A 27,086-nucleotide genomic window follows, 5' to 3' on the forward strand; every position below is an offset into this window, starting at 1 on the left:
ACAACCGACCTTCGCTGACCATGCCATTGCCCTCATTGTTGCTCTGTGAGCACAAAGGCCCCTCCACCATCACCATCTCGCTAGCTGGCTAGTGAGGTACCGCACCTCGCAGGTTAATGTGTAGCCCCACCAAACATTATTTATCAAGATCACACCTCACCACAACTCACTAAAGTCATCGCCTTCGCCTCACTAGCATTCTTTAAAAATACTATACACCACGAGTAGAACCCACCACACCCTATGCGGGGCCAAGACCCCCTGCCATTCTGCACTGCCGCCTTGAGCCATTGCTGGAACTTCTCACTTTCATGCTGAATTTGGGAACATTATCCCTAGATCAGTTGCGCCCTAAAATGTCGCCACCGCTCCGAGGAGAACAAGCCGCCATGATCACCTCTCAGGCCTCCGTTGCTCCATGTGGATTGTGGGCACCTCCGTGACCAAACCCTGGTTTTGCCACCCTTCCTCCGCTTGATGCACACTGATTGATACCACCACACACCCTGGATCGCTCGATGAACTGACTACGGGGAAAGACCTCACCACCGTCGTCCACCGCTCGTGCTTTGACCGGCAACCTCCTTCGATGATGACGAGGAGGGAAGATGATGGTGAAAACGATGTAGGGTTTCTCCACGAGTCATCATTGAAAGCGGCTTGCGTGCTCCAATGAGGACCAGAATATAAACTTCTTGTCATTTTGTATGGGTTGGGTGTATCTCATTTTGTGGAGGTATGGAGTAACACAAATAGGTTCTGGTTCCCGTGTTCCATGGAGCCTGGATTTGAAAAAACAAAAATCTGATATTATTTTTTAAGTGTTAAAAAATTCTGAAAAAAATTTATACACTGAGCTATAGATGTATACTACTTGTCTGTAAAGTTCCATGGTGAAATACATTATTACGCGAGCTAGATACAAAAAAATATCATGTGATTTTCTTCGCCTTAGCTCACATAAAAATGCATTCATCATCAAAATTTACACACACACGCACATGTAGTATACATCTCACTACAGGAAAAACACACGTCACCGCATTCGCCTCGCTAGCATTCTCTAAAAATGCTATAAGTACATGTGTACTTGTTTTCAGAATTTATTTGGAACTTCAAAGTTGATTTTTGAAAAAAAAATGCCAGGTTCCATGGAGCCCGGGAGACAAAAATGCTCTATCGAGGGGGTAAACTTTTTTATGTCATATCATGTCGACGTGGGGTTGGGAACTTTATATTTTTTTAAGTGTGTGACAGCACTGGGAATCAGGTTTGTCCCGGAAAAGATAAGATAAACCGGCTAAAACTTGAACTACAAGGGAGCTCTGGTGATGCATGTCGACACTACCCACCAGGATTGGAGCTCTTCTTTTTTAGTTTTGATGATGAAAGGAGGATTCGAGTTCTTCGTTCATGTACTAATAAATATAAACAAGAGAGTTTTTAAAGGATTATATGTTTTCTTGTGGGGCCTTTGACGCTAGAGTAAGAAGATGCAAATGGGTGAATAATACGCAGTGGAAGCACCCTAAGTGAATACTCAATCACAGTAGACAGTACTTGTAAGTATATTCGTGGGTCTCGTACACACCGATTAATTACACACGACGAGGTGCATGAATATCGCACCCAACACGGATACATGAATCGATATCTCACACTGGTACTGATCATGCATCCATCAACTTAGGAGTATATACTGTATAGAACCTAAAACAACGGGCACTGAAATTAAGAACAATTCTCTCTCTGTATACGCATACGCTCCTCCTCCTCGTGGGTACTATAGCACCGAGGTCTTGTGCCAGCCAGCAGCGGCCTCGCCGGCCGGCCGGTTAGTCGCAGCACATCTCGCAGATCCAGCAGCAGCACAGTGCGGCGAGGCTGAAAGAAACGGACCAAATTCAGACATCATCAGACCGGAAATCACTGGCGACAATTATAAGCAAGTTACTGTCCAAACGAGGTGGTATCAATCGATGGAGCAGGTAGCTGGTGGTGGTGGTGAGGCGTACGTACCATCCCTCGATGAAGCCCTTCTCGCCCCTGGATTTGGTGCTCGCCCGGCGCCCCTTCTTCCCGCCGACCTGGTCCTGCTCCGCAGCCGCCGTCGGGTACCCTGCAACACCAACACCAACGAATGAAGAAACTCATGAACAAATCGAAAGCGGCAGGCAGGCAGACATGAACAAGTTTATCTATCTGAAGACGAGACTGCAGGGAACTGAACCCCAACGAGCCCGTAGCGTAGTAGATCGACCAATACCTGGCGGTGGTGGAGGAGCCTGCTGGTTGCTCCTGTTGTTCTCCATCAGGTATGTCCTCTGGCTACGAGTTGCTTCTGCTGTGCTGTGCTGTGCTATCGATCGGATTCGGCTGATGGATACCTGTCTCCAACTCCAGCACCCTCTATATATACACGCCAGCCACACTGGTGTCAGGCTCAGGCACACGGATAGCACACACAGAGAGGCAGAGCACGGAAGCTTCTCCCCCAACTTTTGACACCACACCGCGCAGTCGCTGACAAGTAATTTGATTCGATCCCGCCTCAGCGCCACCTTTATTAGCTGACAAATCGAAAGCGAGCACTCCTCGAATAGCCGAGGTTAGTTGGTCGAGCGGATAGACACACACGCGCACGAAAGATCGGGATTCGACACGTCCGCCCATGGGTTTGGTGGGTTGCTGATCGACGGTCCGCGTCGCGCCGTCGGCGGCCGGAGAAGTCCAAGGCTTGAGATGAGATGCAAAGCACCGCGTCAGAGGCGGCGCTTTCTGACTAGATTTTCAGGACGGCTGCTCTGTCCGATATTCCTTGCCCAACAGTGTGTGTGAGATCATCGGGGTCAGTTGGGAATCAGGTTCTCTCCGGGGAGGAAAGATTGGCCGGCCGGCGGGCAGATAAATCTTCGATCGCAAGCAAGCGCCTCGAGTGGAAGATACATGTTCACACCGGGAACAGGAACAAAAGGTCATCCGGGATACAGCAATCTATCGATTGATTCTGGTTTGCTCTGCTCGTGTAACCCCGAACAGGGTTTTTTCAAACGATTCGATTCCCGCCCGCTGCTTGAGATATTCGTCTACCTCTGGCTCTGGGCATATCGCCGTAGCTGCTTTCTCTGCAGCACGGCGTTGGCTGGTTGGTTTCTTTGGTCTCAACAACCGTATGGGCATGGCAAGGGAGATACATTGCGTTCTCTCTGTATCTTTTGAATTTCAGCAGCCAAGGAGACTGAAACCTCACCTGGTTCTGCGACTCGAATCGGATGCCTGGCATTTAAGAAACAATGGGACTTTGATTAATCTCATGGACATTGGATCTGGCAAATTTTTTGTTTGTTGCTCTTAGTTTTGTTTTTATTTACTTTCTTTTTCGGGTTCTTAATCATTTTTCTTAGTTGTTCTTTTCACCATGCCTATTCTTATTCTTTTGTCCTTCCACAAAAAAAGGAAATAGCTCTAATCCTGCGTTTAGCTTTTCTCTCTTTCTCGTCTTATGTTATCTTTGTTAGGTTACTTGTAAGGAAATTATCTCTTGGATTATTTCTTATTCTCTTTATATATGTGTTATATTTTTGTATTTTATTTATTTTTACATGATTTTTGTTTACAATTTGACCCTAGTGTTCTCATCTCTCCTATTGTCTCTATCTATAATACCTCTGTCCTGGTTTACTAGTCCCGCTCGTATTCTAGGTCTTATTTTGACCATGATTTTAATAACTAATAAAATATATGTTATATGTAGCAAAAATAGTATCATTGGAAACTACACTCGAATACGAATCCTACAATATTATTTTTGGTGACATGCATTAATATTTTGCCAATTAAATATATGGTCAAACCATCCAAAATACGATAAGGACTAGTAAACCAGGATGGATGTAGTATCTATTAATAATAAAGAATGATGCGTCTCTCTGAAATTTTTGCCAGTCGCACATATATGATTTCTTCGTCCATCGCCAAAGGTTATATGTTTCATTAAATTGTATATGTGCCTCATCTTTTAGCCGAGGTGGTACTAAATAACTGCTACCATGCAGTTCTTGTGCTGCTTGCGTGTCGGCAGCAAAGGGGAGATACATTGAATTCTCTTTGTATCTTTTGAATTTCAGCAGCCAAGGAGACTGATACCTCACCCAGTTTTGCGACTCGAATCCGATGCAAGTCATTCAAAAAAGAAATGGGCCTTAGATTAATCTTATGGACACTGAATCTGGCAAAATTTTATAGTTTTCCTCTTCATTTTCATTAACATTTACTTTCTTTTTTGGGTTCCTAATTATTTTTCTTAATTTTCTTTTCCATGATATCTTTTTTTGTGGGAAAAACTTCCAATCTATTCATCTTCAATCATGGTAGTACAACGAACACTAGAAATAATAAAAATTACATCCAGATCCGTATACCACCTGCGACGACTACAAGCACTGAAGCGAGCCGAAGGCGCGCCGCTGTCATCGCCCCTCCCTCGCCGGAGCCGGGCAAACCTTGTTGTAGTAGACAGTCGGGAATTCGTCGTGCTAAGGCCCCGTAGAACCAACGCACCAGAACAGCAACCGCCGCGGATGAAGAGTGTAGATCAAAAAGATCCAACCTGAAAACACACGAACGAAGACGAACAACGAACAAATCCGAGCAAATCCACCAAAGACAGATCCGCCGGAGACACAACTCCACACGCCCACCGACGATGCAAGACGCATCACCGGAACGGGGGCTAGGCGGCGAGACCTTTATTCCATCTTCAGGGAGCCGCCACCGTCTCGCCTTCCTGAGCAGGACACAAACCCTAACAAAGCTCGAAAAAAGATCTAAAAACGGAGCCCTCCCACCGGCAAGGGCCGAGATCCACTCCGCCTCCATGGCCATAGGGCCACCGGAGACGGGATGGACCGGCGCCGGCGCCGGTGGGAGGCAGAAAGCTAGGGTTCTTGGAGGCGGCGGCTAGGTGTGCGTCCGTGTTGTATTTGGAAGTCATATTCTTTTGTCCTGGCGCAAAAAAAAGGAAAAATCTCTACCTTTAGTTTTTTTAGCATTCTTGTCTTTTGTTATTTTTGTTGGGTTGCATTTTAAGGAAATTGTTTTTCTCTATATTCTTTTCTTTTCTTTTTTTCTAATTTGTAGTTTCATATTTGTTCAAAATTTTACATAATTTATGTTTATAATTTGACCCTAGTTAGAAAATAGTGTGCATTTGTTTTGTTAATATATTGTAATCTTATATAGTTAATAAAATAGACTACTTTTTTTCAAATGATTCGATTCTCGTGCTTGAGATATTTGTGTACCTCGCTCTGGGCATATCACTGTAGCTGCTTTCTCTCAAGCATGGCGTTGGTTGCCTGCATTCATTGGTCTTGACAACCGTATGGCAGGGGTGATACATGGTTATGTCTTTATCTTTTTAATTTCAACAACTAAGGAGACTTGGAACCTCACCTGCTTCTGTGACTCGAATTTGATGCCGTCTTTCGGGAAAAAATGGTCTTAGGTTAATCTCATGGACACAGGATCTCGCAAATTCTATGTTTGTTGCTTTTCGCTTTTGTTTCCATTTACTTTATTTTTTGGGTTCCTGATGATTTTTCTTAATTCTCCTTTGCATCATGTCTATTCTTTTGTCCTTGTGCGAAAAAGTAAACATCTCTACTATTTTTTTGCTTTATTTTGCTCTCCACTCTTATGTTATTTTTGTTGGGTTACATTTTAAGAAATTGTTTTCTTTCAATTTTTTCTGCGTGTTTCAGTTTCCAGTTTTCTTAAATTTTTAAATGATTTTTATTTACGATTTGACTCTATTTTAAAAAACTGCATGATTTTTGTTAATATATAGTAACTTTATACAGTTAATAAAATATAGTTTTTAAAAATGATTCAATTCTAGCAACTTGAGATATTTGGGTACCTCCACCTCTGAGAAAATCACTGTAGCTGCTTTCTCTCAAGCATGACCTTGATTGGCTAGTATGAAGTTTGCAGGGGAGATACATTCTGTTCATTTTGTATCTTGAATATCAGCACGGAATAGACTGAACCCGCACGCAGTTCTACGGGTCGAATCCGATGCCTGGGGTTTAAAATAATTGTGAGTGGACCTACCAAATTTTATCTTTGTTGCTCTTCATTTTTGGTTCAATTTACTTTCTTTTTACTGTACCTACTTATTTTTCTTAGTTTTTCTTTGCATCATGTCAACTCTTTTGTCCTTCCAAAAAAAGGAAAAATCTCTTATATTTTGTCTGCCTTTATTTTTTTTTCCTTTCATGTCTTATGTTAATTTGGTTAGGTTATATTTTAAGGAAATTATTTTTCTCTTGGATTATTTTATATTAATTTTACATTTTTTATTTTTTATTTGATTTATTTCTTGCATTAGTATCTTACAATATGAATTGAGTTAATGAAAAGTGCTAAATACTACATAGTAATCTTATATTCCGTTGTATATAATTAACACGTTTCATGGACGACAAAGCTTATTTAACATTAATTGACCAAATATATTTATACTATTTGATTCTTGTTAATTAAAAAATAGTGCACATTTTTTGTTTTAATATTAAGTAATAATCTACTCTTTGATAATACACTAACATGTTTCATGGACGATAAAACAAGTTCAACATTTTTTAGATGAATCCCTATGTACACATTTACTAATAGGATGCACATTTTATTATGCATACATGAACATTTACCATGAAACGTAAAGTATACCTGATTTCAAATTGTATAGGACAATTTTGTATACCAAAAGATTTTATAAACGTTGAGTAAGTTTTTTATTATACATATCCCGAAACGCATTTTAGAAGTAGAATTAATTTTCTGTTTCGCATATATGAACAATTGATTTAATAGACGTGATATGTTGTAATAGACACTGGCCATTTTTTTTATCACTCATTTTTTAGAAGTGGATTAAAAAATTATGAGGGAGAATACACATTTCATTGGACAAGAAAATACTTTTGTAACATGCATGATTATTTTTCATAGATGGCAGAACACTATGATAATCGATTGTTTTGAAAAATAGAATTTAACAATTATATTTTATTAACATATTGTTAAATGCAAAAACCACACAATTAAGTGCTAAGCGCCCCGATAGAGAAATCAGCCGCGTAACAGGTTAACGGAAGAAGGTTGCTAGGTCTTTTCTTTGTAATACACAAGGCGTGGCCATGTGTCGCTTTTAGTTTTTTTTTTTTTGAGGGAATGTCTCGCTTTATTGTAGCGGCCCATTAGGGAGCTGGTCGTTTGGTTTGTTCTCTTTTAATTTGTAAAAAATGTTTAAACTGGTCACAAAGTGTTCATCACATTTCATAAATATTCACATATTTTAATATATGTTCAAGATATTTAAAAAATGTTATTTAATATAAAATAATTGTAATAATTTTGGAAAATTGATATCACTTAAAAGTACTGATGAAATTTAGAATAATGTCTGTAACACTTAAAACTGTTTGCATATTTCAAACAATGTACATGCATTTACGAGAAAGTTGAATGTGGTTTTAAAAAGTGATATTAGTGTATTTTAAAAAATAGCCATAAGAGTTAAAAAATGTTAGCCTACAAGCGCTTCCAGATTGGCCCAGTAACGTGTTTTTTATCCGTCATGTCTAAATCATTGGGTCTCCAAAGTCGGTCCATACAGCTCCTATGTTCCTTTGCATGTACGACGACAAGGGGAGATGCATTCCATTCTCTCTGTATCTTTTCAATTAGCATCCAAGGAGACCGAAGCCTCACCCAGTTCTTCGACTCGAATCTGATGCCCGTCATTCAAAAATGAAACGGGCCTTAGATTAATCTTGTGAACACTGGGTTCAGCACATGTTAAGGTTTTGCTCTTTGTTTCTGTTTTCATTTACTTTATTTTCCACCAAATTATTTTTCTTAGTTTTTTCGTCTTTGTGTAAAAATTAAAAAATCTCGAATCTTTTATTTGCCATTTTTTTGCTTTTCCTGTCTTATGTTATTTTTTTGTTGGGTTACATTTTAAGGATTTTTTTTCTCTTGCATTATTTTCTTTCTTTTTTCTGTGTTTTAGTTTTGTATTTATTTTTCAAATTTTTGCATTATTTTTTATAGAATTGGACTCTAGTTTAAAGAATTAGTGTGCATGATTTTTGTTAATACATAGTAACCTTATATTGTTTATCACATAGAATTTTTTTTCCAATTGACATGATTCTCGTGGCTTGAGATATTTGTGTACCTCTAGCTCTAGGCATATCAACGTAGTCGCTTCTCTCAAGCACTACATTGGTTGGTTGGATTCATCGGTCTTGACAAACGTATGGCAGGGGAGATACACTGGGTTATCTCTGTATCTTTTGACTTTCAACATCTAGGGAGACTGGAGCCTCACTCGCTTTTGTGACTCAATTCGATGCCCAACTTTTAAAAAGATGTTTTTTAGATTAATCTCATGGACATTCATTCTCGCAAATTTTATGTTTGTTGCTCTTCACATTTATTTTCATTTACTTTTTTTCCGGATTCCTAATGATTTTTGTTAGTTTTCCAATTCATCGAGTCTATTATTTTGTCCTTGCACAAAAAAAGGAAAAATCTCTAATCATTTCACTGCCTTTTGATTTTCCCGTCTTATGTTATTTGAAGCCCTTTCTACACATATATTAATAGGGTGCACATTTTATTACGCATACATGAACATTTACCATGGAACGTAAAGTATATTTAGTGATTGAAACATTATATAGGATAATCTAATATACCGAAAGATTTTTTACAAGTTGTGTAAGTTTTCTATTTTACAAATGCTGAAACACTTTTTAGATGTAGAGTTAATTTTTTCTATTTTACATATATGAACAATTGAATTGATAGATATGAGAGGTTTCATAAACGGAGAACATTTTTTATCTCCCTTTTCTAAGAAGCAGATTAAAAAATTACAAGGGAGAATAAGCATTTTATTGGACATGATAATATTTATGTAACATACTGGACTATTTTTCATAGATGGCAGAATACTATGATAATCGCTTGTTTTACACAAAATAGGATTTAACAATTATGTTTTACTAACATATTGTAAAATGCAAACAAACCAGACAATTAGAGGCTACATGGGCCTACAGAGAAATAAGCCCCATAACCCGCCCACCAAGCGGGCATGAACGGGGTAACAGAAGAGGTTTGCTAGGTATTTTCCTTCCCCACTAAATAAGGTCTTTTATGTCTCAAAAAAAACTAAATAGGGTCTTTTCCTTTTTTTACACTCATGGAGTGTCTATGTCTCGCTTTTACTAAAGTAGAAGCTTTCACTTCCTCAAGGGGAGCCTGTAGTGGGCCTGCCCATTAGGGAGCTCGTGGTTTGGTTGGTTGGCTTGTTTCGATCCTTTGCTCCGTTAAATTTTTCCAATTTGTTTTATTTATATTTATATTTTAAATTATTCTGATATATATCTTGCAAAATTTACTTTATTTGTTTTAAAAAATTATCCAACAATGTTTTCTGCACATAATGTAACTTTGTGTTCCGTAATTTGTAAAAAAAAATGTTTGTATCATTAGGAAAGTGTTCATAACATTTTAAAATAATATTCATGCATTTTAATATATATGTTAACCATATTTAAAAAAATGTTCATATAATGTAGAAAAATATTGAGTAATTTTACAAAAATGATTCATACTACTAAAAATCGTCATCACATTCAGAAAAATGTTTGTAAAACTTCAAATGTTGGACTGTTTAAAAATGTACATGTATTTTTGAAAATGTTTAAATCATGTTCGAAATGATCGTACTGTATTCTAGAATATAGTCGTAAGAGCTAAAAAATGTTCAACTACAAGCACGTCCTGATTGGCGCAGTTGTTTTCTATCCGCCCTGTCTAAACTATTGGGCCTCCAAAGTCAGCCATGCAGCTCCTGTGTTGCTTTGCATGTACGGCAGCAAAGGGGAGATACATTGCATTCTCTCTGTATCTTTTGAATTTCAGCAGTCAAGGAGACTGAAAACCTGACCTATTTCCGTGACTCGAATCCGATGGCCGTCATTGACAAAGGAAATGGGCATTAGATTAATCTTATGGACAGTGGATCCGGCAAATTTTATGGTTTTGCTCTTTGTTAAAAAAAATTATGCATTATTTTTGTTAATATATAGTATCTTAAGTAGTTAATAAAATAGACTTTGGTTTTGAAAAATTCAATTCTCGTGGCTTGAGATATTTTTTTACCTCTGGGCATATCACTGTAGCTGCTTTCTCTCAAGCACGACGTTGGCTAACTAGATTCATCGGTTTTGACAACCGTATGGCATGTGAGATACATTGGGTTCTCTCTGTATCTTTTGAATTTCAGCAGCTAAGGAGACTGGAACCTCACCCGGTTCAGCGACTCAAATCCGGCGCCCGACATTAAAGAAAAAGGCGGTTTTAGATGCATCTCATAGAAATAGAATCTCGCAAATTTTATGTTTGTTGCTCTTCGCTTCTATTTTCATTTACTTTGTTTTACGTGTTCGTAATGATTTTTCTTAGTTTTCCTTTTCATTGTGTCAGTTCTTTTGTCCTTGCGCGTAAAGGGAAAATTCTCTAACCTTTTCTCTGTGTTTATTTTTTCTTTTCTCTCTTATGTTATTTTTGTTGGGTTACATCCTAAGAAAATTGTTTTCTCTTTGTTTTTTCTGTTATTAGTTTCCTATTTTCTTAAATTTTACATGATTTTTCTGTACAATTTGACTCTCATTAAGAAAATTGTGCATGATTTTTTGAAAATATATTGTAATATAGTGATCTTATATAGTTAATAAAATAGATTTTTTTCAAACGATTCAATTCTCCCGGCTTGAAATATTCGTGTACCTCTGGCTCAGTGCATATCGTCGTAGTTGCTTCCTTTGAAGCACAATGTTGATTTTGGTCTTAACAACCGTATGGCATTTGCACGCGAGATACATTGTGTTCACTTTCTATCTTAAATTTTAGTAGGGAAGGAGCGTGCACCCGCTCGCAGTTCCACGGCTCGAATCCGATGCCCACGGTTTTAAAAAGTGGCTCTTAGATTAATATCATGCACACTTGATCTACCAAATTTTATGTTTGTTGTCCTCGTTTTTGTTTCAGTTTACATTCTTTTTGGGATTCCTAATTATTTTTTTAGTTTATCTTTACGTCATGTCTAATCTTCTGCTAGCCATATTTTTTTTCCTTTCTTGTCTTATGTTTATTTGGTTAGGTTACATTTTAAGAAATTGTTTTTCTTTGGATTAATTTTTTTATATGTGTTTTCTTGCATGATTTTGTTTGCAATTTGACTCCAGTTAATAAAAGTTTGTGCCTGATTTTTGTTAATATAAAGTAATCTTATGATATATAACTAACATGTTTCATGGACAGAAAAACTTGTATATATTCTTTAACCTTTTTGTACTTTTTAACTGTAGTAATTAAAAACAGTGCGTGTTTTTTTAATATGTAGTACTACTCTTTCTAGAAGTAGTGTAATTTTCTATTTACATATATAAACAATTGAATTGATAGACATGAGAAGTTTTCATAGACAGTGGCCATTTTTTTCACTCATTTTTTATAAGCAGATAAAAAAATTTGTGAGGGAGAATAATTATTTTATTGGACAAGAATGTATTTTTGTAACATACACTACTATTTTTGATAGATGGCAGAACACTATGATAATTGATTGTCTTAAATAACATGATACAAAACTTATGTTTTACTAACATACTATAAAATGAAAAAAAAACAGACAATTAGTTGCTAAGTGGGCTCACCAAAAGGGCATATAACGGGTTAACAGAGGAAGGTTGTTAGGTCTTTAACTTTTTATACTCCCTCCGTTCCTAAATATAAGTCTTTTTAGAGATTCTACTACAAACTACATACGGATGTATGTAGACATATTTTAGAGTGTAGATTCACTCATTCTGCTTCGTATGTAGTCCATAGTGGAATCTCTAAAAAGACTTATATTTAGGAACGGAGGCCCTCCGTTCCTAAATATAAGTCTTTTTAAACATTTCAAATGGGCTACAACATGCGGATGTATGTAGACATACTTTAAAGTGTAGATTCACTCATTTTGCTCCGTATGTAGTCACTTGTTGAAATCTCTAAAAAGACTTATATTTGGGAACGGAGGGGGTAGTAAAGGTGTGGCTATGGGAATATCCTATTGGACGCATTCTGCGCCAAACTGTCGAGATTTCACACAGGCTGGCGATCGAGCGGCGAGCTGGGCCGGCCCGTTAATGGGTTGCAGCGTTTCCGGTTTTAGGAGCCTTTCAGAGGTACCCATCCGGTTTTTATTGGTTCTAGAAGGTTCTTGAACCGGTTTTTTTATTGTTTTTTACTTTTTTCAGTTTATATATTTTTTCTTTTTATTTTTCTGTTTCATTTTTTCTTCCCTTTATAATTTATTTCTTTTCGATGTTTCTTTTGTTCAGAAATTTAAATATTGTTTGACCTTTAAAAATGTTCTAGTTATATTGTTTTTTAACAATTTCGAAAAACATCATGTTTGAAATAATATTCAGGAATTTTAAAAACAATTCTCGTTTTGATTTTTTTTCACAATTTCGAAGAATATTTTTTTTTAGAATTTGTTCACAATTCAAAAAATGTCCGTGTTTAAAAAGATGTTCTCATTTTAAAATTTATTCACAATTTCAGAAGAATGTTAGCATTTCAAAAACCAGAAAATGCTCTCATTTCAGATTTTTTCACAATTTCAGAAAATTGTTTGTGTTTCAAAAAATGTTTGCGGTTTCAAAATTTTGTTCACAATTTTAACAAGTGTTCCCTTGTTTCAAATTTTGTTCGCATTTCCAAAAAAACGTACAATACAAATTTATTCGCATTTAAAAAATGATATATTTAAAAAGTATTCATGTTTACCATTTTTGTTGAGAAATGAAAAGCTGTTCATAATCTCAAATATTCAGAAATTTCAAAAGATGCTCGTGTTTTTCATAAATTGTTTGTTTTTTCAGAAAATGTTAAATTTTTGAAAAAATGTTCATGTTTAAAAAACTGTTCGGGATGTGCAAAAAAATTCGTATTTCTTTTATAAATCAGAATTACAAAATATCTTCACTTCTCCAAAAAATTGGGATATAAAAAGAATTGTGGCATTTCAATAGTGCTCTGAATTTTCAAGAAATGTTTTGCAAATATCAATACTATTGTGTGTTCTTATACAGTTTGCAACTTGATGTCCAGCTGCTGTTGTTTGGTGTAGTGGCTAACGGCTCGTGGTTAATTGTCTGCGCTGAAGTGGCGGAGCCAGAAATTTGCTCCTCGGTATTCTTGTAATTTTTTTTTCCAAAGTGGCATGGACTGATGGACATTGGATAAACAATTAAAATTCACAAACAATCAGTGCCTTCCACTCCTTCTAGAATTCAGTAGCAGTGGTAGTTTACAGGAAAAAAAATCAGATTTGTGTAAAAACAGAGGGAAATTACCTTGGTGGCTGCTGCTTGTAGATGGACGGGGGATGGTTGGATGCATTACTGGATGGATGTAGACTTGACAGAGGTGGAGCCCGGTGGCAACACTGCGACGGGGGCCGGGCTGCTAGAGGTGGAGCTGTCGACCGTGGAGGGTGCCTGTAGGGGAAGGCCGGTGGCGAACTAGTAGAGCCGCAGTGGGGAGGGCCGGAGGGGAGGGAGAGGACCAGCCATTGCCCGTCGGACTTGGAATGGCTTGCCACCGCCGCCGCCATAAGCAGTAAGGTCATCTGGGCTTGACCCGCAAATATCTCCGGTACATGTCTGCTTTTATCTCAGGACGTGGTTCGCGGACAGGATGCCGGAATGAGCCATCCAATGTTAATCATAAAGTATCCGGTTGGGAGGAGAAAAAGTAGGTGGTGATCATGCATGTGGTGGGATATTTGTGGTTTTGTGTCCGGTTGGGAGGAGAGAGGGGAGAGGGGACCTTGCATGTGCAGTTGGGAAGAGAGAGGGAAGACGGGGACCATGCATGTGATTGGTCAAGTGCATGTCTGGACTCCGGCAAAGTCCCCCACGTTTATTTCTTAGATACCGGAATCCGTACTTCCGGACAGCTAAGCGGACATATGCAAATTCTCGTTGATAAAACTGGTCCGGACACTGTGGTCCGGACATATAGTGGAGGTTTAAGGGTCCGCCTTGAAGATGCCCTAAACTAGATTTGGGATTTCGTAATCGGGAGAGGGAGAATGGGAGATGAGGTTCCCGCACGCCGCACCAAGACGTCAGGTTTGGTGTGTGGCTTCCGTTGCTAGTTTTGGATATGGGTTGCTAGCCTGCTATGACGTTTTGGACTTGAGTTCGTGGGCTTCAAGTCGTATAACATATGTAGTCATTTTTAGGGCAAATTTTTGGTATTCCATGGAAGTCCAAGAAAGACCCTAGCGCCACCACTGCAACGGTGTGTGAGGTCGTGGGATAAAAACCTGGCACACTCTCTTGTTGTTCAGCTTTTTTTGTGTCGGGCAATAGGAAACATGTTGGGCCAGCCCATTCGTGCATCGCCCCGTGCGTCTAGCTCCTGTATGACGCAAAATGCGTCATATACGAGGTCCCATGACTAAGTCTCGCTTTTAGTGAAACAAAAGCTTGTCTTGCCTCAAGGAGGCTGGCCCATTAGGGAGCTGGTGGTTTAGTTTGTTTGCTTGTGTCGTTCCTTTGCACCATTCAATTTTTCTTTTTTATTTGAGTTTTCTTTAAATCTTAAAATATTATATTGTATATGTTATAAAATAGGCTTTAGTTAATTTTTAAAAAGTTCAATCAACATTTTTTATTCTCATAACATATTTGTTTTTTGAGTAATTTATCAAAAATGTTCATATCATTCAACAAAATATTCATCACATTTATAGAATACTCACGAATTTTTAAATATGTTTATGATATTTAAAAACTAAGTTTGAATAATGTGAAAATTTATTTGCGTAATTATGAAAAAATTATTTGTACAACTAAAAAATGCTCATGACATTTAAAACAAATGTTCATAACACTTCAAAATGTTGGCATGTTTTTCTAAAAGTACATGCATTGTTGAAAAGTTTCAACATGTGTTTAAAGAATGATCAAAGTGTATTTTAGAAAATATTTGTAAGATTTAAATATTTTTTGGACATTTAAAAAAATCATGCGATTTATGAAAAATGCCCAGTGTGTGTTTAATGCTGTTGACCTTGCATTTCAAATAAATTCAATGCCCATTTGAAAAATGTGCAGAATGGTTTAAAAAATGTTCAACGTGTTTTAAAAAAAGGTGACATATATTTGAGAAAATAGGGAAAATGAAGAAGAACATAAAATAAAAAAGAATGGAAAAGAAGAAGAACCAATAGGAAAAAAAGAAAAGACAACAAAATCCAATAGAAAAAAGTAAACAAGAAAATGAAAAAGAAAACGGTCCAAAAGCTTAGTAAAACCGACGAAATGTTCCTAAAACCATTCCCTGGAAGGTTCGATAACCGCAAGTTATTAGACTGACCTATAGCGGGTGCGCTAGAGCCGAGCGCGACTTCCATCCCACAATCAGCGAGATTTAGCTTTTCAGTGATACTGATGCCCATATTAGCATGGAAACCAAGCCATGGTAACAACAACACAGCCTTTCCTCTAGAAAAAAAAGGCCGAGACAAATTAGGCCAATAAGGACTTCATCTCGCAATGGAAGAGCTTAATTGGACACTAAAAAAAATCCTATAAACTACTTGTTCCCCTCTCTCTTTTTGTCAAAATGGAGGGAGCTCCCCTAGTTTTTTTTCCTCGTTTGAACTGGCATGACACTGTAATTCGTAAAGAAGTGAATATGTCCTCTCTTCCCCTCCTGCTTTCTAGTCTGTTGTCGATGTCGCCACCCCCTCCCACCTTTCATCAATGCCACTCCCACCCCTTCGCCTTCTCCCACTATGACCCCTCCCTTGATCAAATTTGATCACTTCCCCTTCTCCCCACCTACCTTCGACATTCTTCTCTACCTTCTTACTGACATAGTCCTGCACACATTCCTCCTCCACAACCTAATTGACCATGTCATTGTCCTTGAGCTCGCCCTCACCAGGCGGGTGTGTCAATGCTCGGAACATGCTAAAATGAGTTTGTGGGGGCATGCAAGGCAGATACCGATAACGAGGCTACTTGTTAGTTGTTTCTTTTTCTCCGTCGATGTATAGTCATTGGCAGGTGCAAAATCCACAGTGGAGGGGTTTAGGTATGAGTCTTTGGAGGATGGTTCTATAGTAGTGATAGGACAACAGATCTTAGGATGCAACTCAAGCAGTATGGGTTAATGTTCTTTGCGACATAAGTATATGCACACCCCACCCCCCTCCCACTCCCCTACATAGACTTATATGATATCTGAAGATGGAATATTATCGTTTCTTTAAAGAGAATTAAATTAAGGTGAATAACCTTTGTATGCGCACATACTGGTTGCACTTATTAGTAAATAGGTGCCACATTTAAGAGCAAATGCCAAAAAATGTGTTATACCAGTTAACAATTATATATTGGAAGATCAACATATATGGATATCCTTGGTTCATGATGGATAGAAATGCAAAGTGCTCCCTACATTTCATAGAAATACATTCGGGAGTTTTGAAATTCTTTTTACCAAGATTATTTTTGCAAATATATGGATTGGGAACTTGAAAAACATATGCGTACATTGTACCAACAACTATTACTATTTTTTTATCCTAAAAAAGTATTAGTAAGTTTGGTGGTTATATGCAGACCACAGTAATAATTTCTGTTTTTAAACCCGTATCATGTCCAAAACATCACTCTTTAGTGAAATCGAGGGAGAACGTGCCCCATGAGAGCAAATTAATACATTCTTGCTAGTAAAGCTAGTGTGGTACTTTCTCTGTTATAAAAAAATAAGGCCCTAAACTATTTTTCTCTTTTCTCCAAAAACGAGGCTCATGGTCATTTGGAGCAATTACAAGCCGAATTGAGTGGGTGAACACTTATATGATAGGTGTGCTTGGAATGACATTGGTATACACGGACAACATGCATGCCCTCTTTTGGGAGTCAGACGGAGTAATACGCATTACAAACATGGGGGGAGGGGGGGGGGGGGGGGGGGGCTATGCGAGCATATGACTGGATGATATCAGCTAACCTACACATAAGATCACAGATATAAAATACAAAATTATGCTTCAACTAACCTAAATGCATGATTCCAATTATGCAAGATGTCTGTCCACTAGCAACTAAGCCAGCTAGCAAACACCATTTTCCATCAAAATTCTCTCTCTCTCTCAGCCTTGTCTTGTCTCTGTTCACGCCCTTTATGTTGTGATCATGTTTATAAAACCAAACCGTTTCAAGCTTGATTAGCATTATAAATAAATCCTTTCAAGGCCTTTTGCATACATGGATGAAGTGAGTCCTTTGTTGGACGTAAAAAACATTGGTATAAAATGCATCACAACACAAGTGTAGCGTTAATCATATTGTCCTAACTATATATCCAAAACAACATAACCTTTATTTAAAAGGTACATCAATACTAAATATATAAGCTGAATATAGTGACATGAATCGTTATTGCCATTATTTCCTAGCAAAATAATAAAAACAATATGGCCATTATTGAGGTGCTGGTCACATGCATTTGTATCTTTAGGGGACAACATTTCATTATAGTATCAGTTTAAAGCCACAGCGCATACATGCATGCAGATCAAATCATGTCATATAAATATGTAGTGCCTTCTCGAAACCAGTATATATTCAAAAACATTCCTGTCAATTGTGTGCCTGCATAGGCTAGCTGTACGTTAGCTATGATAATATATTGTCGCTAGCTAGGAGCTGGGAGACCGCAGGGAAGACCTAGGCTTATATAATAAATATTTGTACTCACAGAAAGAAGAGAACAAATCACCCTGTGTCTTATTACCTCTCTAGCTGTCGTCTTATCAGACATTCAGACACATACGCAAAAGAATATACTCACACATATATACATATATACAATGCACATGCTTGCACCTGAACATATTGATCTTGCTATTTTTTTTTTCTCTCGAAGGGAATGGGGTATGCATGGATCTAGTCAAACGCATGCACGCAGTCAAATTAATTAACCTGGCTGCTGGCTCGCTACAGCAGCAAATCAGAGGCCAGAACAGTGGCCGTGTACATACATATGTAGGCTTTGCACGAAGACGCTAAAAGAGACACACAAATGGAAAGTGAATGGTTGCGAGGCCAGGAAAGAATAGATCAGCAGCAGGGCCATCATACATGCAAGGAACCATCATAGGGGGAGATCCATGTTGATGCAGCAGCACCACAACATTACTGATCTACACATGTATAGGTGGTGACTTTATGCGTGAGGCCACACAGTGACATTACACAATGTTGCACTCATGCAAGACAAGGGATACATTTGTCCACAGCCTCGCTGTGTGCCCAATGCAAGCCCCACTACAACTATTTTGTGCGTGGGATGGGGCAGTGCGTGAGGCCAGCCCAAGCACTATTGGGCCATAAAGACAGATAGATAGGCCATTGTTGCATGGAAAGCGTTGCATGCACTAGAGAGAGAAAGAGAGACAATCAATACCATGCAATAGTCATGCACTATAGATCCATGAGAGAGAGAAAGATTGGTGTGTGAGAGGAGGGGGGACAGCCCTTCCCCTCACTAGGATATGGCCTCCGGCTTATAGTTAAGACTCAAGATTTGCCATTGTTTCAAAGCTAGATACTTGTACACAATCTCTCTCTCTCTCTCTCTCTCTCTCTCACCCCAGTATCCAACACCCAGCCAAGAGACACCAATAGATAAAAGGCAAGGTAAATTTGTAGAGAGAGAAAAGGAGGGGAACCCACACCTCTGAGGAAACCAACACCAAGGTCAACAAAAGAAGTGGAGAAAAAGGAGAGGTAAAAATGAAGGGTGATTTTCCTTTTTGCACTCATCTCCCTTTTCCCCCCTCTGCCCATTTGCATAGGTTGTAGAAACATGGAGGCCGGCCGAATTTGCAATAAGAACAAAATGGGAGGGGTTGTGGGGTTAAAGCATTGACCAGCATCGATCGCTTCCATCATTCATAAGCTCAAGTTAGATTCCCGTTGTCTCCCCTCTTCATGCCAACCCCCACATGCTTGTGTGCCCCTCCCTCTCCCTCTCATTGCGCCCAAATAATCTCAAAATTTTCTCAGCCTCAAATAACTCCCAAAGAGAAAATTATCACTACATGTTTTTCTTTTTTCAAGAACAGTACTGCTATCGGTTGAGATAGCAAAAAGTATGTAGGTAAGTAGTACATATACATGATGACCTCTATTAAATGCACTTTGCTATAAGTAAAATAAGTTTTATAAGTTAATTGGCCGAAAATACGAATTTTGGCCAAACAAATTCCAGTAAGGAAAAATAAAAACCAGTCCTGCAATGGCGCTAAATATGGAGTACGTACACTAAGATATTATACACGATAAGTAATACTCCCTCTGTTCACAAATGTAAGATTGACAATTTACCAAAACGTCTTACATTTGTGTACAGCGGGAGTACTAGCGCATATAGGAAGACAATATAGTAAATAATAGTATAGCCGAATCGACCTTGTGTGATTTCAAAAGGATCATTTGAGCAGAAAAAAGTAGTAAGACATGATATGAAATCAAGTACCAATCGACCTTTCTTGTCCATGTTTCAGTGCATCAAAGAACATGACCCACCAACACCAACACACATGCACAAAACAGAAACATTTTTCAATTTTTTTAAAACATCACCTCTCAAAATTCTCAGAAGAACACGTCACCAATTAAGGAAAAAAGAAAATTAATGTAGACCCTAACGAACACATATCAACTCACCAGGAAATTAACTATTGAAATTCAACATCCATGCATGCATGATCTCTCTACAAAAGACGCTACTTAATTAACAGCCCAAAAGGATCATCTGATCTGATCTGATCATGCATTCTCATCGACTGATCTCCTGTGATAATGTGGATATAAAATAGAGCATATGATTAATTAGTTCTAAGCCTTACAAGGAGATAGTAGAGCAGCCATGTCTCATGGGAAGCCATGAGGGGAGAACAACGAAGAGGGACCTCCTTGCCCTGATCTGCTCCCGCCGTCGTCGCCCCCGCCGTCGCCGTGGTTCATCACGTCCATCCCTAGGTTGAGGTACACCATCCTGTTGTCCAAGCTCAGGTTCATGCTCGTGCTCGCGCCACCGGTGCCGCTGTACACGCCACCGCCGCCAGCGCCCGGGTGGTGGTCGCTGTACATGGGCACCGGCGCATTGCCGGCCGCGTCCTCCCTGGACATGACCATGGCCGCCGATTGCACGAGCTCGAGGCACAGGCGGAGCTTGTTGGGCTCGATGTGGGTGAGCCCCGGCACGGCGCCCTTGAAGAGGAAGTCGGAGGTGAGCGTACGGAGGATGTCGAGCGGCGTGACCCCGTCGACGGTGCGCACGTTGGGGTCGGCGTGGTGGTCGAGGAGCACGGCCACCATGTCCGGGCAGACCATCTCGGCCGCGACGTGCAGCGGCGTCTTCCCGGCGGGCCCAGCCGGGTGGTTGACGTCAGCGGCGCCCAGCTCCAGCAACGCCTTGACCACTTCCCGGCTACAGTTCTCGACGGCGTAGTGCAGCGCGAGTGCCTCGTCGAGGTTGAGCCCCTCCCCCATGACCATGAGCTTGACGAGCTCGACGTCGGAGGAGTCGAGCGCGCGGCGCATCCGGCGGATCTTGTTGTGGTCGTCGAGCTCGGCCGCGGAGGCCTCGATGACGGAGCCCTGGTGGTGGTGCTGCTGGTGCTGCTGGTGGTGGGCGAGGAAGGGGGAGCGGCGGGACATGGAGGACTTGAGGCGCAGGTCGTCGATCTTGGCGACGACGTCGAGGGGGAGGTGCTTGGCGAGCACCTCCGGCGGGAGGCCGGACTTGGCGACGAGGTGGGAGCAGGTGTTCCAGAGCTGGTGCAGGTCCTGCTTGCGCGACGCCATGAGCACCTTCATCACGTCCTCGATGGACGCCTTCTCCACCATGCCCGCCAGCTGCTTCTGCAAAACCACAAAGCCATCACCGTCGCAAAAAGCTCAATACTTTTTCCACATCCATCATATGTACACTCACAAGTTGCAAAAGCTCACACACAGCTCACAGGTATGGCATGGAGCGAGAGACCGAGAGAGCGGCGGTAATATAAGCAAGAGGAGACGATATAAAGGAAAAGATCTCTACCCATATATGAGATGTGTGTGCATAGTGGATTGTCCCTGTGCATAAAATATAAGGAGGAGGAACAGAAGGGTGCAACAGTATGTATGTATAGCAGCATCATGGCGCTGATTGGAGACAGGATTAAAGGGATTGGCGAAAAAAGTTTTGGAAAAAGGGAAATTAACCGGCTCACAAAGAAAACCCTAGCGCAAAATCGCAAATCAGGAGCAAAAACAAAGCAAGAAAGTGTGTGCCTTTCCGAGTGCTGCCGAATCGCCCGCTACTTGCAGCCGTGGTGTGCTGCTCGTGCCGCAACAGTGGCGGCCATGGTGGCTTGAGAAGGAGGAACAGTGACGAAAAGGAAAGGAGAAATTTACCATTAACGAACCCTAGCTAGCAAGGAGAGCTGAAAGCAAGGGGGGTGGATGGATGGGTGACGGAAAGACGGATGGATGGACGGATAAAGAGAGAGCAGGAAAGAGCGGCAGGAGGAGGAAGAAAGCGCGCACGTACGTATGCATATGCATATACGGACGCACGCGTGCGTGCGCAGCCTGCAGACGACACGACGGGTCGACGGCGACGACGACGAAGACGTCGACGATACTGCTACCACACTCGAGTAACTTCATTTAAAAAGGTACGGACAGAGATCAAATCAATGCTGCCGCAGAGATCAGAATGCTCGCCGATCCCAACATAACCAACCCATCTTGATCCCCACAATCGGTCGATCCCCAGCCCCAGGAGAGAGAGAGATTAGAAGTTTCTTGATTTTTTGGTTCATGGGGAAAGAGGGGCGAAGAGCGAGAATTGGGAATTGGGGATTAATTAGCTAGGAAGAGTAAGTAATTACCTGGGTGAGGACGGCGAGCTCCTCGACGCCGAAGGAGCGGGCGACGGCGAGCGTGTCGAGGGCCAGGTCGACGGCGGCGGCGCAGTGGGTGTGCCAGCAGCCGCGCTCGCCGCACCCGGGCCTCGGCTCCCCCTTCTGCGGCACCAGCGACACCTGCCCGCTGTACAGGAACTGGAGCAGCAGCAGGAACACCTCGTAGCTCACCGAGTTGACCGGTATCACGGCGCCGGGCGCCATCGCCGCTGCGGAGGCCGAGCCGGACCCGGAGCCTCCGGCGCCGCGCGGGGAGGAGGCGGATGCGCCGGAGGGGGAGCGCGGGCTGAGGTGGTCCATGAGCACCGCGCCCGGGGAGCCGGCGGCGGCTGCGGCGGCGGCCTGGTCCGCGGCGGCGCCGCAGAAGAACTTGCGGAAGAAGAGGCTGCGCGCGGCGAGGATGCAGCGGTGCGCGTGCACCAGGCGGCCCTCCACGCTGAAGGTCACGTCGCTGAAGGCCTGGCCGTTGATGAGCAGGTTGAGGTAGTCCATGGACAGCGACTTGAGGGTATCATCCATGGCCGCCCGCCGCGCCGCACCTGCTTCTTGCTAATCCTCCTCCTCCTCCTCTATCAGTCAATTCGGAGAGGGAGAGGAGGAAGAAGAAGCTCGATGAATCAGATCGAGAGCTGCGGCTGGAGCTTGAAGAAGAGGAGTGGGGGAAGAAGCCGTTGGCGCTGCTGGCTGCTTTGCTCTTCTGCTCCTGCTGCCGGCTGCTGCTGCTGCTGCTGCTGCTGCGCTTGTTGTTGCCCTCCAATCTTGTGCTGCATCGCCCGATCTCTTTTGATCTTCTCTTCTGTCTGCAGTGACCACTTCTTCTTCTCTCCCCTCTTCACTTCTGTCTCTCTCTCTCTCTCCCTTTCTCCCCAGTTATTGCCCCCTTTATTTATGCAGTATTTTTTGAAGGGCGCTCGTGCTGGTGCCTCTCTCTCTCTCTAGCACACACCCATTCTCTCTCTTCCTGTCTCTCTCTCCCTCTCTCTCTAAAGGTTATATGGGGGCTTGAGATTTTTTTTGGGCCTGTGTTGGGGGAGCTAGGTAGGAGGGAGGGCAATACGGGTGGCTGGCTGGGGACATGCATGAATAATTGGTGGGATTAAAATGGGAGGGTGGAAATTAACCTTACATATATGCCAAACAGAGCATGTATGTGTCCACACTTCAGGGGCCCGGAATAATTTGGACAGAGAGAGGGTGAGCCCTCCCTCCAATTGGGGTGGGGTGGGGAAAATTAAGTGTGCCATGCTTTGACTGATGCAAGTCATAAATCATGTGTGATTGAAGTGTCTGCTTGCCTTGTAGGAGAGCAGAGCAAAATTAAAGACAATGCATGTCTTCCTTTATACTTCCTCATTCCTTTATATAAGGTGTATTTGTTTTTTAATAAAATTTCAGAATGTAAGATGCATTTCTTCTAATTCCGCATAATTTCCTTGTTAGCTCTCCAGAAAAGGGAAAGTATCCCTCTCCCGATTGTCTGTATCTTTTTTTGTAGCAAAAGAAGAAAGTATCTCTATGTCGATTGCATGTATCTTTTTTTTTTTTACGATTGCATGTATCTCTTACTTTTTTGGACTAACTGATTTACTTGTCACTAACCGACAAATTTGTCAAGGGTAATTTCGTCCTAACTCGTCTACAATTATGTGCCTTGGTCACCGTGCTGAAAATAATACATCTTACATAAAGGAATGGAGGGGCATAAATTAAAAGAAGAATGCATGGCTACAATGTCGTGTTACACCATCCCATGGTATGCTAATATTGTAAATTCCAAATTATACCCTTCATAGAGCCATGGCAACTTCCATTTCTACAATTGAAAAAATTTAAGGGATGTGAGTGCAGAGTTTTTAGAAAGACATATTTTATAGCTATTGAATTTGTCAAAGTTGCTAATTCTAATTACTCCATCAATTTAACTTTGAGATCCCTGCAAGATTTTGCATTTTTTTGAATTATTACATTACATGTATATATATTTTTAATCTGTACGAGCACATTGGTAAAAATCAGATGAGAATTAGTTAATTCTTTGTCGATTGAGATAATGTTGTATATTTTCTACTACCTAGATGAAAATATATATTTAAACACGGTAACTGATTTTTGTTTTGTAATAACAATTTTGTAAAGTTAATAAGAGTTAGTTTATTCTTAGTTGTGGGGGACATAGATGCTCTCTATATTAATTCAGAGTTCCTCCCTTACCCGACCCCTAGGCCTAATTAACCTAGCTTATCGTTATGCCACATGTGGACAACCGTCGTCTCCATGATAACCCTAACTCTCTTGAGCAATTGGTCCGACAATTTTATATCATAGAAAGGAATATTTGCTGATGATATCATTTTTCCAGTTGTTACCAAGATAGTAGTAGGTGATACGACCCTATAACAATATCAACATTTTACATCCATTAAATTTACACAGCGCACCATTTATCCTCACCTTTCGTTCCAAACTAGCTTATTGTTATGCCACACATGGACATGAGATAGCCTAAACCTGATCATACCCAAGGTCAGGATGGGTTTTTGACCGGGCTTGACAAAGCGCGAAGTGAAAATGCCAAGCCCGAGCCGTGCCCACCCCAAACCATGTGGACAATGCACTTTTCTAGTCAATATAATAGTTTTCAGGGTATTTAAATACATCACTCTACTTATTTTCAATTAAAATAATTATTTTAACCTCATCGGGTATTTTCGGGCTGGGCTTCGGGCGGAAGAGCTAATCCCATCTATGGCCCGGATGTTGGGCTTCTGGGCTTTGGTCGTCGGGCCGGGCTGCCATGTTTGGTTGGGCCAACCCGATGGTATTCATTTCATCCCTATAAACATTATGGTGGTTCGAATAAAAGCTTCGCGAGATTGTCTCAAAAAAAAAAAACCTCCTCGTCTTTCCAACTTCCAAGCCAGCTTGAACGTGTATCATAACCCTAGCTCCACTGAGCAATTATCACCGATTGTTAGCTCATCAGGAAAAAAAATTGTGTATCATTTCCTTTCTCCGGTGGTCAACAAATCAGTAGTAGTAGGTGATACATCACAATTTCAGTGTATCAACACATTTTGCAGCTATTAAATCAATACAATCGTAGTAAATTAGAGATGTGGTTCAAGTCAGAACATATAGGTGTCAAAAGAATATGACAAACGCAGTGACACGCTGCCAAAATTGATTTGGTGATAATTGCGTCCCACCTTCCGAAAGTAGAAAAGAATGGAAGACCGCAAAAGAGCCTGCGGGTAACGTACTAACGTATAGGCCAGAGATGCTGCACCTTCCAGCAGGTAAATGACGTGAAAGAAGAGAGCACGCATCCGTTGGAGATGCGTGTGCACGTATACGTTTGTTTGTATATACGTATACAGCTATCCATGATCATTCCTTCTGTTGACTAACCTTGATCATAAGATTCCTATCATGTTTTGTTAACAGGCCAAATGATAGGAGGCCATTATTAAGTGATGATTAGGGAGTGAATAAAGTACTATAGGAACAGATCTTTGTTAATTACTTTTGTGTTTTATAATTGTGTTCATTAGTTCCAAATTATTCTTTGTGTTACCTAGTTGACTTCGTAGTTCTTTCTTTTCCATTTTTATATCCTGTGCATACTTTCTATGTGATTGGATAACTTAAGCTCTTATGGATAATCACGCCTGCAGCTTTACAGAGTAATATTCTTTTGTTGCTATGTAGTGCCTGGTCTAGTTACTTTACGGGCAAAACGGGAGCATGTTAGGAAAAGGTCACATGCATGCATGGTGAAAAGTACATTGATACTAATATGCATATTATATGGCTTCGGAAATTAACTTGTGGATGAGCTTTGATAGCTTGCTCCGGGCTATGGTTAGTTGCCAATTAATTAAATAGTTAAGCACTCGTGGACATATGCTTTGGGCACTCATGCATCAACCTCACAAGCCAATGATTGCCCCCAAAACTGAGTAAACAAACTGAATCATGATACGCCAATTCATCAGTACGAACAGAAGTGTGGGTGGAACAAACAACGTTTGCTATGATCAGCTTTTGGTGAATGAATAATTATATTGTAGCTTCTTGCTTGTTGGAAAGAAAAAAAAACATTCTTTGGATGTCTTTTGGGATCTTGGTAAAATATTTACATTGTTATCTCTTGGCGTGACTTCACTGCCAAATGATTCTTGTGGAAGTACTTCTTGTAATCTGTTAATTGAATAAGCACTAACAATCTTATGATAGTGTGTCGTACAAAGATCTCCATTATCAAATATCAAGTGGGTATATAATTTAGATCAGAAAGGACAGAGCTTTATTGGTCTTTTCTTTGAAACTGACAGCTTCCCATAGGTAGGATGTATTACTTGGGTGTCATTTTAGCTTGCAAGTGGACCCGAGAGTGCTTCGCCCTGCTAGGGCGTCTTGTGCGGCCAGGCATCCCTGCCGCCACAAGCGCCCCCTTACGCCGTCGCCTCCTCGCCGTCGTCGGTCAGACCTGTTGGGCGAATCCCCAGGCGATCAATGGCGGCGGCGGACCATCTCCTATCTCGTCTCGCGTCATGGAAGTTCCTGGAAGGTGATCAATTCCCGCTGTTGGGAAACGTTGCATAGAAAAACAAAAAATATGTCTACGCACACGCAATGATCTATCCATGGAGATGCATAGCAACGAGGGGGAGAGTGTGTCTACGTACCCTCGTAGACCGTAAGCGGAAGCGTTTCACAACGCGGTTGATGTAGTCGAACTTTCTTCGCGCTCCACCGATCGAGTACCGAACGTACGACACCTCCGAGTTCTGCACACGTTCAGCTCGGTGACGTCCCTCGCCTTCTTGATTCAGCAAGGTGTCGAGGTAATAGATGAGTTTCGTCAGCACGACGGCGTGGTGACGGTGATGGTGAAGTGATCCGCGCAGGGCTTCGCCTAAGCACTACGAACATATGACCGTGG

General features: G+C 41.0%; 2 protein-coding genes across 2 annotated transcripts; both read right to left on the reverse strand.

Annotated features, from left to right (window-relative positions):
- Nucleotides 1-1,533: 1,533 nt before the first annotated feature.
- Nucleotides 1,534-2,500, reverse strand: LOC109735733 (protein CYSTEINE-RICH TRANSMEMBRANE MODULE 12). The gene is made up of 3 exons (XM_020294934.4): nt 2,267-2,500; nt 2,020-2,119; nt 1,534-1,884 (listed from the first exon to the last, which is right to left on the reverse strand). Exons 1-3 carry the CDS (start codon nt 2,310-2,312, stop codon nt 1,836-1,838), a joined length of 195 nt encoding a protein of 64 aa, XP_020150523.1. The 5' UTR covers nt 2,313-2,500; the 3' UTR covers nt 1,534-1,835.
- A 17,383-nt stretch (nt 2,501-19,883) lies between these two features.
- Nucleotides 19,884-23,000, reverse strand: LOC109735722 (BTB/POZ domain and ankyrin repeat-containing protein NPR5). Its single transcript, XM_020294924.4, has 2 exons — nt 22,109-23,000; nt 19,884-21,092 (listed from the first exon to the last, which is right to left on the reverse strand). The coding sequence occupies exons 1-2, from the start codon at nt 22,658-22,660 to the stop codon at nt 20,100-20,102; spliced, it is 1,545 nt and encodes a 514-aa protein (XP_020150513.1). The 5' UTR covers nt 22,661-23,000; the 3' UTR covers nt 19,884-20,099.
- Nucleotides 23,001-27,086: the final 4,086 nt, after the last annotated feature.

Source organism: Aegilops tauschii, chromosome 3 (assembly GCF_002575655.3).
Source record: "Aegilops tauschii subsp. strangulata cultivar AL8/78 chromosome 3, Aet v6.0, whole genome shotgun sequence".
Lineage (NCBI taxonomy): Eukaryota > Viridiplantae > Streptophyta > Magnoliopsida > Poales > Poaceae > Aegilops > Aegilops tauschii.

Excerpts from the sequence above, each read along its gene's own strand:
- LOC109735733 (XM_020294934.4), bottom strand. The coding sequence starts at position 2,312 with ATGGAGAACAACAGGAGCAACCAGCAGGCTCCTCCACCACCGCCAG. Across the intron at positions 2,120-2,266 it reads GGCTCCTCCACCACCGCCAG|GGTACCCGACGGCGGCTGCG; the intron begins GTATTGGTCGAT and ends TTGGTGTTGCAG. Across the intron at positions 1,885-2,019 it reads AAGGGCTTCATCGAGGGATG|CCTCGCCGCACTGTGCTGCT; the intron begins GTACGTACGCCT and ends CGTTTCTTTCAG.
- LOC109735722 (XM_020294924.4), bottom strand. The coding sequence starts at position 22,660 with ATGGATGATACCCTCAAGTCGCTGTCCATGGACTACCTCAACCTGCTC. Across the intron at positions 21,093-22,108 it reads AGCTCGCCGTCCTCACCCAG|AAGCAGCTGGCGGGCATGGT; the intron begins GTAATTACTTAC and ends GTGGTTTTGCAG.